The sequence below is a fragment of the Palaemon carinicauda genome, chromosome 19, assembly GCF_036898095.1.
Source record: "Palaemon carinicauda isolate YSFRI2023 chromosome 19, ASM3689809v2, whole genome shotgun sequence".
NCBI classification, from domain to species: Eukaryota; Metazoa; Arthropoda; class Malacostraca; order Decapoda; family Palaemonidae; genus Palaemon; species Palaemon carinicauda.
This window is the reverse complement of record NC_090743.1, coordinates 7293771-7308651: the sequence shown is the minus strand read 5'-3', so window position 1 is coordinate 7308651 and position 14881 is coordinate 7293771. Positions and strand designations below refer to the sequence as shown.

Sequence of the window (14881 nt, the reverse complement as noted above, 5' to 3'; positions counted from 1 at the left end):
GAAAAAACAATTTTATAGCATTTTTTTGCAAGGACGTAACGGTACGTCCATGGGGGTAAAGGGTTGAGTTTTGTGAAACGTACCAGTACGTCCTTTGGGGGTAAAAGGGTTAAAAATACAGTAGTGTTTACTAAGGTTCAACCTAATGCAATTACCCATATAATCTCTACACACAACTCTACATAATCCAATACAAAAAATAGAAATAATATAACCAATAGACAATAAAATTACCACTATATCTACATTATCATTATATTACCTCTTTTCCATTAGAGTTTTTATTGGAGCATAATCCTATACCAAAGCTTACTCACAACACACTACTTACCTTTAAAAACTTTTAACAAAAATAAAAACAAGCAAAAAAACAAAAACAAATTAAGGCTAAAACTGTTATAAACATACAGTACTGTACGACACTGTGCTGTACTTCCAATTATTATCAAACAAAAGCAAAAAAACAATAAAAGATGCAGTGCACAGAAAGGATACAGCAGTGAGCTTGTGCCCCGAGTGCAGCTTCTCTTGCACATGTGGTGTAAGCTCCATGATTGGTGCCAAACTGTTGGTGTGTGTACCAATTAATCACATCTGATGAAGGAAAACAAAATCATCAGTGTCCACTAAACATGCAACATTCCAAGCAATACAATAACAGTACACGGTACCTTACTTTCAAGCTACGAAATTGTACCAATATACTCGTAATACAGTAAAGTACTGCATTACAATACCTCCATGTATTAACCCTTTAACCCCCGGGGTTTTTGGAAATTTCCAACCCTTAACCCCCAGGGGGTTATTTTTTTCCCAGCACATTTTGCAGTATATTTTTTCTAAATTGCTCTAACAGCCTTAATTTTTGTCATAGAGAGGTCAGGTTGGTCTCATTCTCTTGGAAAATGCCTGAATTTTCTCAAAAAAGTTATCAAAAATATGAAAAAAAAAATATAGCATTTTTTTTTGCAAGGACGTACCGGTACGTCCATGGGGGTAAAGGGATGGCTTTTGTGAAACGTACCAGTACGTCCTTTGGGGGTAAAAGGGTTAAGCTACAAAATTCTACCAATACAATACAGTACTGTATTACAATACCTCCATGTATTAAATTGTGGTTTCATACTTTCATGCTTAAAATTTTAATCAAAACAACAAAACAAGGTGTGATAGAATTCATAAAATTACATAATAAAATATTATCCCATAATTTCAGTCAGATGTCAGAAATACAAACCATTATTTTTTTTTTTCCTGTGATCTTAATTCCTTGTCAATTAACCTGTTTAACAAGACAGATTACTGTCGGCTTCTTATTACATAAAAACTATACACATGCCAAGTTATTAGTTTTTATTGCACTTCAAGGTACGTTACAGTTAAGCACTGTAAACTAACTTGGTAACTCAGCCAAAGTTTTCCACATTAAGTTTTGACATCTGGATAACCAATGACATCATAAAGTCAAAGAGTGCACACCCAACTCTTTATCACTTCCCCTGCCTAAAATGCTTACCCAACTCCTTATCACTTCCCCAGCCTTAACTTCTTACTCGAATACCTTATCACTTCCCATGCCTTAACTACATACCCAAATCCTTATCACTTCCCCTGCCTTAACTGCTCACCCATATCCTTATCACTTCCCCTGCCTTAACTGCTTACCCAAATCCTTATCACTTCCCCTGCCTTAACTGCTTACCCAACACATCAATTTCCATGCCTTAACTACTTACCCAAATCCTTATCACTTCCCCTGCCTTAACTGCTTACCCAACTCCTTATCACTTCCCCAGCCTTAACTTCTTACCCAAATACCTTATCACTTCCCCTGCCTTAACTACTTACCCAAATACCTTATCACTTCCCCTGCCTTAACTACTTACCCAACTCCTTATCACTTCCCCTGCCTTAACTGCTTACCCAACTCATCAATTACCCTGCCCTAACTGCTTACCCAACTCATCAATTACCCTGCCCTAACTGCTTACCCACTTCCTTATAAATTCTCGTGCCTTAACTACTCACTAAACTCGTTATCACTTCCCGTGCCTAAACTACTGATTCAACTACTTATCACTTCCCCTGCCTTAACTGCTTACCCAATTCCTTATCACTTTCCCTGCCTTAAATACTCACCCAACTCCTTATTGCCTCCCCCTGCCTTAACTGCTCACTCAACTCCTTATCATTTCCCTTACCTTGACTGCTCACCCAACTCCCAACCATTTACCCTGCCTTAATGCTTTCCATCCCATTATCACTTCCTCTGCCTTAAATGGTCCCTCAACTCCTTATCACTCCCATGGCTTTAACTCCTCACGCAACTCCTTACCACTTCCCCAGTGAAACTGGATACGGTTTTTCAAACTTTAATGAGGTGGTGGTAGTTATTGCTGTGTGGAGGGGAAGGCCTCTCCACTCAATAGGCTACAGAACTCTCACTTTGACCTTCAGCCCACAACTTGCAGAGTGGTTGAGATGAGAAGGGAAACTTCAAGTATCGGGTTTGTATAGTTACGAAATAAATAGATTTAGAATTTTATATTTTTTCCTAAATGAACGCATAACCTCATTCTTTAATAGGAGACATATCCTTAGGAGGGAGGAAGTCCCTATAACCAAACTGGCTCGTTTACTATCCTGGGATTTGTCCAAGCACTTTGGTTGTGTACAGGAGTAAAAGGGATGACTTCTGCCGACCTCATAATGACCTGGGCATGAAGATGCACCAGTTGTTGGGCTAGGTCATTACTGAACCAGGAACTGATAGACGTTAAGGAAAATCTATCTCCATGTGGAGGATAAATTGTCAGAATGTATAGTCATTATGAAAATGCCTTGAATACATATGGCCGTCTTCTCCCCTCATCTGGGAGGATGGGGGAGAAATCTATTTGTAAAAAGGTTGCTTGATCATGTGACACTCCTATGTCTAGTATCAGATTCTACAGATAACGTAGCGAATGCTGCACCCCAGGTCTTGTAAAAACTGATACAATTCTTCACTGAACTATAATCTTAACATGATCTATCTCAGAAACTCTATAAAAAGAAACACCTCTAAAAAAGGCCAATGATAATAAATACTAAAAAAACCAGTCTTTAAAAACTAATCCAAGGAAAAATTCTTTAAAAAAAATAATAAAAGATGATAAATGATTAAAAAGTACATCACCAGCACATGGCAAGAAGCAAACTAAAATAATGTTACCATGTGCTAGTAACTGTCATAATACCAGCCTGTGGTGATGAGATGGTATCGAGTTACGGCCAGGATATTCAAAGCCACAAAGAAACTCATGTTTCCATCTTTTACTGCCAAAACCTCAAACTTGAAGCATACAGGCATATCAATGTTGGGTAAGATTAATTGAAATGATAAAAAATAAGCAATTGATAGAGAAAAACTATGAATCCAAATGTGTTCTACTGAATATTCAATAAATAAAAATCTAAACTACAGTACTGACATATATTGGCTACCTATTAAAGCTAAAGTTTTATATTTTCTACTTTGACCTGAGACACTGAATTAGAAACCTTAATTTCTAAGATGCCTCCTAAAGCAATGCACTACTGAAAATATGGATGAAGATAACTTAATGCAGCCAGGACGAAGAAAGGATACTTTTGAGCGAATAGTACTAAGCCTATTCAAGAAGTTACCTTAGGAATTGAAAATATGCAAAACATACAAAGAGTAACAATAAAAATTAAAGATTTTCCATGAAGTTATAGAAAATGTGACCTAAAAACAATATTACCGTCTATGATGACCATGTACTGACCCTGTTTATAATTGTTAAAAGACAGCCGAAAATCACACAAACAAAACAAGCTAAACCATAGGGTCTTCTTCCGTTATTAGTCAAATGGAAACACCAGCTCAGAGACATCAAAAAGGAGTCTTCTCCTTGTATGATTATGCAAGCAATAATGACATTGTAATGACATAACTTGCAAACAAGAATAACTTTGGTTGTTCTATAATGTGTCTCCATCAAACGCTGATAAATTTTTGCTATGAGCTAATAGTACTAACTTGGGTAAATGCCCATTACTATTACTATTATTACTTGCTAAGCTACAACCCTAGTTGGAAAAGCAGGATGCTATAAGCCCAGAGGCTCCAAAAGGGAAAATAGCCCAATGAGAAATGGAAACAAGGAAATGAGAAGTAACTAACAAATAAAATAAAATATTCTAACAACAGTAACAACAATTAAAACAAATATTTCATATATAAACTATAAAAATTCTAACAAAAATGAGGAAGAGAAATAAGATAGAATAGTGTGCCTGAGTGTACCCTCAAGCAAGAGAACCCTAACCCAAGATAGTGGAAGACCATGGTACAGAGGCTTTGGCACTACCCAAGACTAGAAAACAATGGTTTGATTTTGGAGTGTCCTTCTAGAAGAGATGCTTACCATAGCTAAAGAGTCTCTTCTTCCCTTAACAAGAGGAAAATAGCCACTGAACAATTACAATCCGGTAATTAACCCCCTAAGAGAAGAATTGTTTGGTTATCTCAGTGTTGTCAGGTGTGTGAGGACAGAGGAGAATATTTCAAGAACAGGCCAGACTATTTGGTTTATGTGTAAGCAAAGTGAAAATGAACTGTAACCATAGAGAAGGATCCAATGTAGTACTGTCTGACCAGTCAAAGGACCCAATAACTCTCTAGTGGTAGTATCTTAACAGGTGGTTGGTGCCCTGGCCAACCTACTACATAGCTTTTCAAAGATAAAATGTCAATTTTCACTTCTTCCTTGTTTGCTTAGCAAAACAGAAAGCTATTTCCACTGCGTCTAACTTCAAGATCTGAGTTAGTTAGTTGCAGATTTTCCTTAGCTATCTATAAGATCATATCATTCAGTCCAACCTCTGAGATATATTATTTAATAATGTACAACTATGATGTGTGTACTGTATAGGCAAATGCATATCACTATTGGGCTTAACCATGTGGTATTATCGCCTATTTTATTGCTCTTCACAATGCCTTATCGACTTACAATCAGCAGGTTGCGCCTATTATCAGCAGCAGTAAAATTACTGTCAGAAAGGTAAGCTAATAAAGTTTTCCACACACTATCATTTTTAATGCAGAAACATACTCTATTATAAAAAACTCACAACAAACATAAAGTATCTTTATCTATGATGTCCAAGACAGACACCACAATCATACTGGTGTTCAGATACAAAGAAGACAACTGATATATAAGTGCATTACTGCATAATGGAAGTACAACCGTCCAGTATTACACACAAATTTAGTCGTGTAAATACAGTACATCATGTACAGTATTAATTAAAACAATCCAGAAATATGCAATACAGAAATTAACTGCAAATTTTGTGCTCTGTATTACCTCAATGTACAATAACTTGCCCTCTATCACGTGTAAATATTAGTCACTTGTCAAATATCAAAGATATGAACTAGTTATGTATAGTAGCACTTGCTCGTAATATTGCCATTATACATTCTTTATCTGATCATTCTTTAAATAGGCACAGTACCAAAATAAACAAAGACTGCAGGCATTGGAAAATCTACTAAACCCAAACATACTGTAACGTCCTGCTTTGCAAGAGGAAAGCAAAGAAAAAAATTAAGAATTAGGAATATTGACATTACAGAAGTATATCAAAATGTTTGTACAAAATCTTTAGGAATAAAAATCGACTATGACCCCTGCAATGAAATGTAAAAGAAAAGTTACCTATCTGATCTCCAGTTTGAAAACTACTGTGATGAGTTAAAAATCAAAGACAAAAAGAACTTCCAACCAAAATGTTATTCAAATGGAAATTTTTTCAACAAAAATGCCACCAGAATATGCTCCAAAGACCCTAAAAAAAAAGATTTTCATTGTTGGTTACTCAAAAATTAATGAAGATGATGAACCTCCTGTTGATATCTTTGGGGAAGATTCATAGTCTAATATGTTGCAGTAAGATACCAACATCATTCATTTATAGTTCACATCATCAATTAGGCTGTTTGATTTACATCATAAATAATTACAATTATAAGGAAAACAAAAATGGGATAGTAAACAGACTTTTTTCTAGAAATGAGCATCCCTCTGATTATTATTATTATTACTGTCCAAGCTACAACCCTAGTTGGAAAAGCAAAGTGCTATGAGCCCAGGGGCTCCAACAGGGAAAAATAGCCCAGTGAGGAAAGGAAATAAGGAAATAAATAAATGAAGAGAATAAATTAACAATAAATCAAACTAAAAAAAAGTAACAACGTCAAAACAGATATGTCATATATAAACTATTAACAACGTCAAAAACAGATATGTCATATATAAACAATAAAAAGACTCATGTCCGCCTGGTCAACAAAAAAGCATTTGCTCCAACTTTGAACTTTTGAAGTTCTACTGATTCAACTACCCGATTAGGAAGATCATTCCACAACTTGGTAACAGCTGAGAATGGAGGATTACATCTTTGAGACCTGTCCCAAAGTGTATTACTTCAAATAGTTATTGACAGCACTGTTAGATCTGACTTTGTAATTGAATACATGAATCAAAGATCAATCTAACATTGCACTCTATACTAGGGTTGTTAAAATAGTCTGTGGCATTACCTTTTGGTTCAACTGGTAGTATATTCAGGAACTTGTCCAGCTATTGCTTTCGCACAGTTTGTCTACAAGCTGATTCATGAGGTGAACATTTCCATATATTGGAGGCAATGTGGACATACAATGATGTCAATGCAATCGTGGCTGAATAATGTTACAGTTCTAGGGTTGTGGTGAAATTGATGGGCAATTTTTTTTAGTTTTAATAAGTGTTCATAAGATTTGGAACCTAACCATCCTTGATATTGTAGATGCGTAGAATTTCATTGCATGCATGTCTATGATAAATTCTATTTAGTTTCATTGCCTTCTCCATCATAAGGCTCAATACTACACAGTATTCTAGAAGTTTTATTCCAGCTGTTACTAAGTTGTGGAATGATCTTCCTTATCGGGTAGTTGAATCAGTAGAACTTCAAAAGTTCAAAGTTGGAGCAAATGTTTTTATGTTGACCAGGCTGACATGAGTCTTTTTATAGTTAATACATGACATCTGTTTTTGACGTTGTTAATAGTTTATATAGGAGATATCTGTTTTGACGTTACTGTTTTTAGAATGATTTATTGTTAATTTATTCTCATCATTTATATTTCCTTTCCTCACTGGGCTATTTTTCCCTATTGGAGCCCTTGGACTTATAGCATCTTGTTTTTCCAATTAGGGTTGTAGCGTGGCTGGTAATAATAATAATAATAACAATAGGCTACCCAAATAGGGAAAGTAATAAAAGTTATTCTTTTTTGTGAATGTACTGTACATAGTACGGTATGCCTTCACGTCAATTAATTTTCCATAATTAGTTTAGTGTGGGGACCATACTGGTGAGCAATAAGTCAATAATAAGTCTCATCAGCATCACCCTTAGCATGTACATAGTGCTGAAGTCTCTTTTTGGAAAAAGATATCAACACCAATTACATGGTCTCATTACTCATTACTATCAGCCATTCATCAAGCTTAGCACTGATGTGTCTGTTTAAATATTCTTAGTACAGTATTTAGGCCAACTGCTCATGATAGTTTGCAATGGGTCTGCCAATATGGGCAGACCACATTAAGACAGAGATGAGGACTCTTTGATATATTTCACTTGATAGGTTACTATAATGACATTCCTACCAGAGTCAAGGTAACAATTGAGATTCTTGATAACTTATCAAAAACTATTTAAATTTCTCCCCTTTACAGATTTTTTTTTTCTTTGTGACCATAGATAGATTATACCATTAGGCTCATTTTAAAACTGCTCATATTCTTTATGTGAATCAGTTAAGGCGAAGACACACAGGTCTTTGGCAAACTAAGATATGGACAAGTTTTACAGGTTGTTACAACATTGCTGCTCATTATCATAAACAGAACAGGACTAGGCATAATTCCTTGCTGGACCCCTGACATGACATGTGCTTGCTTTTATAATGCTCCACTCAAGTGATACTCGAAGCAGTCAATTTGAGAAGCTATGTTGCCATGCTCGCATAGGCTTACCCACTCAGTTTTCTCTTTAACCTACAGTAATAGCAGTTTGAAGTTATCTGCTTTGTCAAAAGCCTTAGCTAACTCAAGATAAGTGATATCTATTTACTACCCAATTCTAGGATTCTGATTATTAGGTTTGATTCAATAGCTGCCATACCAAAGACGTCGTTATATAGCCTCGCTGGTTTGTAGAGCCTCGCTGGTTTGTAGGGAGTAGGTAAATATGAGTCAGATGTTCCTTGCATCTTCTCAAAGATCTTTATGCGGTATGATGTTAGCATATTACTATTTTTGTTAATGACTTAAAAGTTCAAAATCTAAAAAAGATTTGGTATCATAATATCATATATTATACTAAAAAACGTATAATGTATGCACTCTGTTACAAGGTATTAATGATCTTCCTTGAAATTTTAGCTATGCAAAAGGAATTACACCTTGTTTCTCCTATGTATGGGGCTCTATTGTATGGGTCTGTATTAATCTGCAGCAACAGGTAAATGGGCAAAACAAAAAACAATTACAGTACAATATAGTACGTACATGTAAATATTTTCAAAATTTATACCTAGTCCTAATTATACAAATATGAGTCTTTTCATAAGAGTATGATTTCAGCATAGCTGAAATTTGGCTGTTGAAATTCATATTGAGGTGTCAGCAGTTACTGGCAGGTGGCAAGAAAGCCACTGACCTTCAGTAGAAGAGTGCACACGGGTGAACTGTGTATCAACATTAGTGTGTGTTCGTAGAGGCGAGTACAGTATGTATCAATAGAAGGGGGCACGCATACAGGCGAGCATGTATCAGTAGACAAGTACATGTCTACAGAAGAGTGCACATAACAATAAAATAGTGCGAGTGTGTATCATTAGAAGAGCGCACATGACCAGGAGCTATCTTATCATCATGTAATGGCATGCACACAGAAGAGTGCACATGTACAGGAGGTTGTGCTAGGGACTGCACATAAACAGATGCACACCTACTAACAGATGGAGGTGTGCGCGTTGTCTAGTCACGGGGATGACTGCGAACAATCATGTCCCCTACAAAATGGGTACAAGGAAGGGGGGTCCTCTTCCTGTTGGGGCATAAACTGGCCACTATTGCAACCAGTCTTACTGAAATAGGACTCCATGCCTACAAGTGTAATCTCCTTAACACTTGCACAGAAACATACTGAAAAGACAAAGAAATATCAATGGCAGCCAAGAATTGTTAAGCACAGATTGAGTATGCTTTACTCTGCGGCTGAAATCAAAGCGGCTATTCAGTGTGCTCGCGAGGGGGCGGGACTTCCCCGCTACCCACCAGTAAGTACCGATACCTTGTTATAATTTTAACAGTCTAGAACAAGGGTTTGTATGTGTGAGAACCACTAGATATTTACTCATTCCCAAGGTTTACCATGATTTGGCAAGAGTGAAACAATTTCAGGATCTATGCAAACAGCTGGCTGACTCTAATAGCCCTATTCTATTGGAATGGGGAATGGTGCACTAATCTGGGGCCTCTGCTGTCGGAGTGCTCAATAAGGATGCTGTACAAAACTAATCTGCTCATCCAAGCAATTTCAAAGGGGATTCATCCAAGCAATTTCAAAGGGGATTCATCCAAACTCCAATGTGCTACATCTAACATCATGGAGACAATCCATCGTATTCTCAGAAACAATTTGTATTTTTCCAAGCTATAAAAACCTGAGTCATTTATAAGGGTTTACTCCTAAATCATTTGAACCTAGCCCCATTCCTTAGATGTCAGGATGCCTGAAAACTTTAAATCAATCAATCAACCATTAGAATGACGATTTTTTGTATTCAAGTAGGAACAACTACATCCTTTATCAACACTAAAAATCATCACAACCTCACGTCTCTAAACCTGACAAAAATTGAACTAAGACACTGTGTCCATACTCATCATACATCCTCAGATCTCTGACCATTACCATGGTATAGCAATACCAACAATGGATACATTGCAGTTCCTAAAACTAATTAAGGTAATTCTACAGAAGAGCTCTGCACAATGATATCGTTGTTGGAAAATATATTTAGGCTGAACATTATTACAAAAGCAGTAAATAACACTATATGAAGTAATTTCCTAAAATCTAATGCTAATTAACTAAAAAGAAAAAAATTATGATAAAATATTTGTTTCCTGTAAAGCTAATTCATTTTCCATAGGGTACACAAGACTCATATGTCAGTTGCTAAAGTCAGTAATTCATGTCATTCGACCAGTGGAGTACTGCAGGCAGGATGTTCATACCTATCCTCCTCAAAGAACACTTCTCGATGCCGTTCAACCCATGTTAGATGGACACCCTAATATCATGATGATTAGAAAATGACATCTATGAATAGTATTACATCCTAAGCAATATACTATACTAGTATCATTCTTTGCTATTTCTGATACCACAAAGACTAGTGAGAACATAAAGAGGATAATGAATAATGCATTTTCATTTTATAATACAGTACATTGTAACAGATGTGATAATATACCGTATAGAGTAGTATGTTTCCTATTAATACTTATCAGCTTTAATTATAATTTCTAATGACACTCCTCCATTCTATAATCCAGATCTGAGTGTTAACAATGCTTAAACAAAGTGATTGTTTGAGCAAATATATGGCGACTGTTTACTATGTAGCGTGGTAAAGCCTGTAAAGTAATGCCTGAGGTGCTTCACACACAATTTTGATAAAAAATATATTGTGCTGTAAGTCAAGATTATGTCAGGACGCACATCTGTAAATACCCTTATTATAATCAAGTCCTGGCAAATTTAGTTTTACAGAATTATAGATACAGACGGGATAAAATCAGTGTTGTCATGCAAAGTGTATTTCATGCAAGTGATTATGTACCGATTTATAGAGTTTCTACTTCCCTGCCAAATGAATTGCATTTGTTTTGATTTTCCCCAAGCAAACTCTCCCAGTTTCTCACTGGGATCACAATAATTGGGTGGTTTTACCCAGTTACCTCATTGTTTCCTAGACAGACAAATATACCGGTAGGCTTTTTTAGTTTCTGTGATAACCAGAAACAAGAAATTATGCAGAGCTCTCCTGGAAAAGTTATTAGGGGTGTAGCCTATGTATGATAGCGGCCACCTGTATGTATGACGACGGCTGACTAAGAATACAGCAGTGTAAGGGGGGTTGCAGAGGGGCGTTAGCCCACCGTTAGGTAAGTAGGTAAGGACATGGCTTGTTGGTTAGTTTAGGAGGGAGTTAGGTTAGTTGGCATCCATTTTTATGCACGCTGGAGGAACTGGCTGCTGATATACAACGGCTATAATTATTCTATTGCAATTTATAATTCCAAAATATATAAAAAATAAAATTTCATTTTTTTTTGTCATCCTCCATACTTAATTTTCAAATATTTAAATTGCATTACTTTCTACAAATATCCCTCCATCTCTCATTTATTCTAAGTAAGAGGAGTACCAAGCTACCTGTCTCTCTCGAGTAGCCTAACCTAATCTCTCTCAGTTGAGCTACCTAAAACCGAGTTGGGCTCAACCACGTAATTACTTCAAAACACCTTATGGAAATACTCCGATAACTTAATACAATTACATTAATCTAAATCACATTATAATTCTAATAGCAATGAATACGTGTTTAGCCTAAGGCAATCGCCTTACACTAAGGTAAGTTCGGAGAAAATTGCTCTTATGAACTCGCACATTTTTTACGTTCCCGTCCACTTTAGTAAATGACTACCAATAAAACATGAAATATAGCTTAATAATAACACTAAATGCATACATATAACGTATACGTACGAGTGCAAGACACTTTGAAAACAATTTATCTCTGAAATAGAACGGCGATCTTTGTTTACACGGCACACCTCTCTTAACACTGACCGACTTGTCAGTTGTCAACAGGGTTGCCAGATTATTTCGACTGGATTATCGTACATGAGCCTTATAATTGTCGTTTTTCAACCAATATTATCGTACATAGTTTCAATATAATTATTAAGGAGTTACATGATTGACTTATTTCAAAATATTTTAGTATAATTGTTTAATTAAACACACACACATACATTTTATGTACCTAAGGTATGTATCGTAAATCGTTCCGGACCCAAAATAGTCGTACATGTACGATAATTATTGTACGAATGGCAACCCTGGTTGTCAAAGTCAAAAATTAAGACGACAACAAACTACAAAGTTTTTATTTGATCATGGAAATTATAGATTAATGAATTTTACTTAAATATCCACAAAATTTTTGGCCTAATTAACTTGAAAATTCCTCAACTGAAAGAAACAAACTTCATTTTTAACAATTCACATATGATTAAATTTTTCAAAGACTGCCTATACCTCTTTCGAATATCGAGTAATGGTAAACAATCCTCTGCTTGCGTCAATAGAAAATAAGAATTAAGATTAAATATACAAAACTACATATATGTCACATTATCCCACCTAAAAAATATTTAATATTGCTAATGACACAATAGAAAATATCCTTGAACCTTAACATTGAATTTTCTTCCTAGAAGTAGGAGGCCGATATACTGCATAGAAAAAAAAATCAGACCGACAGGTGTTTAATAACTTTGCACAGCTGTGCAGATTATAATAGCTTACCGATAAGGAAACGAAAACAGAATTTACGATTTATTCAATACACTTCTCGTAATTTTGCTTGGGTAAGTAACGAGCATTCCATTTACGTGAGACAGTCTCTCGAGTGTTTTTTTTTCGTGCATCAATGAACAGTTAAGTTTATCTCGTGGTCTGTTAAACTGTTTACTTTACTTAAATTACTTTCAAGAAAGGGTTCAACTGTCAATAACACTCTTATATACATACAAAAAAACACGTGCTTATTAGTTATTCCCATTGTAACGGTTAAATTACAATAGGAAACATATTCCAATAAGTCGTGCAGTTTGTATTCTATCTGTCAAAAACATTTAATGAAGGGCATTATTATACTGTATTACCTATGGGGAAAAAACTATTTTTTTCGGTTAAGTCGCGTTATTCACTACAGGAAAACATATATTTTCTGTTCGAAATGATACCCTGTAGTGCTGTAAAATTGTACATAATGAAGTAACACAAGGTATATAGGAAATAATGTAAGAAAGAAGACATTAAAATAATTTTATCTACATCTTTATTGTCGCTCCTAAACCGCAGTAGCCAGCCATCTTGCTTTAACCTTGAGCAGTTTTTATTTCTTTCTTTTTAAAGTTTCAAGGTACGTGACGTCCATAGCTATGCGTGACTTCAATGCAATGAACCACTGTATGCGTGTGTGAGGTTTAAACGACCAGGTGTGCTTTGTTGGGGTTATGAACTCCTTGGGGTGGGAATGTGGGAGATGCCAAATTAATGGTAGATTAACATTCTTTCCTGAGGCCATAACATTAAGCAAGTCACTACTCAATATGTTTACTGATAATCATTGTGATGGCAATAAACAGAGCGTACATCTCCCCCCCCCCTCCCTTTTTTTTTGTGGGGAGGGTCCTGTCAAATTGTATGGTATGGTTAAGTTGTTCTGGGAATTCTATGTGGATTCTTTTTTTTTTACCTTACTGGTTATCTTACTGTTAGTAATCCATTAGTCTCATCCATGAAATTTACGCTAGAAATAAAAGACACCATATATAATTTTCTAGACATTTTAATTATTAGGCAAGTCAAAAACTTATTTTTTCCATGTTCTGAAAGCTTGGATTTCCAGCCAGACCCATCTAAAAGTTATAAGAACAAAAATCAGCAGTGTTTTTCTTTGTAAACCTAGCCCTATTAAGTTAGGAAATTTACTTAAATATGACGAATCTTGCTTGAGGATACACTCGGGTACACCATTCTATCTAATTTTTCTTCCTCTCGTTTTGTTCAAGTGTTCATAGTTCATATAGGAAATATTTATTTTGATGTGGTTGCTGTTCTTGAATATTTCATTTTTTCTTGTGTCCTTTCCTCACTGGAATATTTTCCCTGTTGGAGCCCCTGGGCTTATAGCATCTGGCTTTTCCAGCTAGGATTGTAGCTTAGCAAGTAATAATAATAATAATAATAATAATAATAATAATAATAATAATAATAATAATAATAATAATAATAATGATAATAAAAGAACCTCTAATTGCTAACTTGCGAATGATAACTGACTTAAGAGATAGGCAAGAAGTTGCTTTAAAAATGTAACAATTGGATCCACACTTGCTTAAGCATCAAGGTCGAGTAAAAGTCTGGACGTTAGTTCAGCTTCATAACTGGAATGAGGCAGTTCATTTCGCTTCCTATTGCTCTGTGTTATGTTTAAATAGTTTTTTTTTTTTTCTATACATTTACGCAGTGAAACAAAGCCACCTGGTTTAAGCAAGGATGAACTGTTCAAATTACACCCGAAGAGATGAATAGGCCTACTTAGGCACCACTATTTCTGTTCCTGGGTATTTATATCAAAAAGGGTTTCTTTTATGATCAAATTGTAAATCATTATCACTCGAAATTTAAACTCTCTGAGTGACATCCCATAGCTAGCTATTGTTATTCATAGGCATTTTTTATCCACTCCTTTTCCGCCGATGATAAGCCGTTTTCTTTGTTGAGCCAAGTCTTATCTTTGATACGTTAATTAAACGTGGTTATCAAATACGTTGGTCGTTTGAAGGGAACATGCATAAGAAGAAAAAAATCCAACGTTAAAACAAAAGAAAATACACCGAGGGAAATTAATAAACGACTTAATAGCGTAGAAAAAACACCT

At 35.4% G+C, this 14881-nt stretch overlaps 1 protein-coding gene across 2 annotated transcripts in view; it reads right to left on the bottom strand.

Moving 5' to 3' along the window:
- The window catches only part of Ocrl (Oculocerebrorenal syndrome of Lowe), an 88353-nt gene extending 76335 nt beyond the window's left edge, over window positions 1–12018 (bottom strand). The window contains exons 1-2 of one of the 2 annotated variants that reach the window (XM_068393118.1): window positions 11914–12018; window positions 496–594 (exon numbers count right to left, since the gene is read on the bottom strand). In XM_068393118.1, coding sequence (XP_068249219.1) covers window positions 496–552 — 57 coding nt within the window. In that variant the 5' untranslated portion in view covers window positions 553–594; window positions 11914–12018. The remainder of the gene's footprint in view (window positions 1–495; window positions 595–11913) is intronic. The other variant, XM_068393119.1, reaches the window with a different exon arrangement.
- Window positions 12019–14881: the final 2863 nt, after the last annotated feature.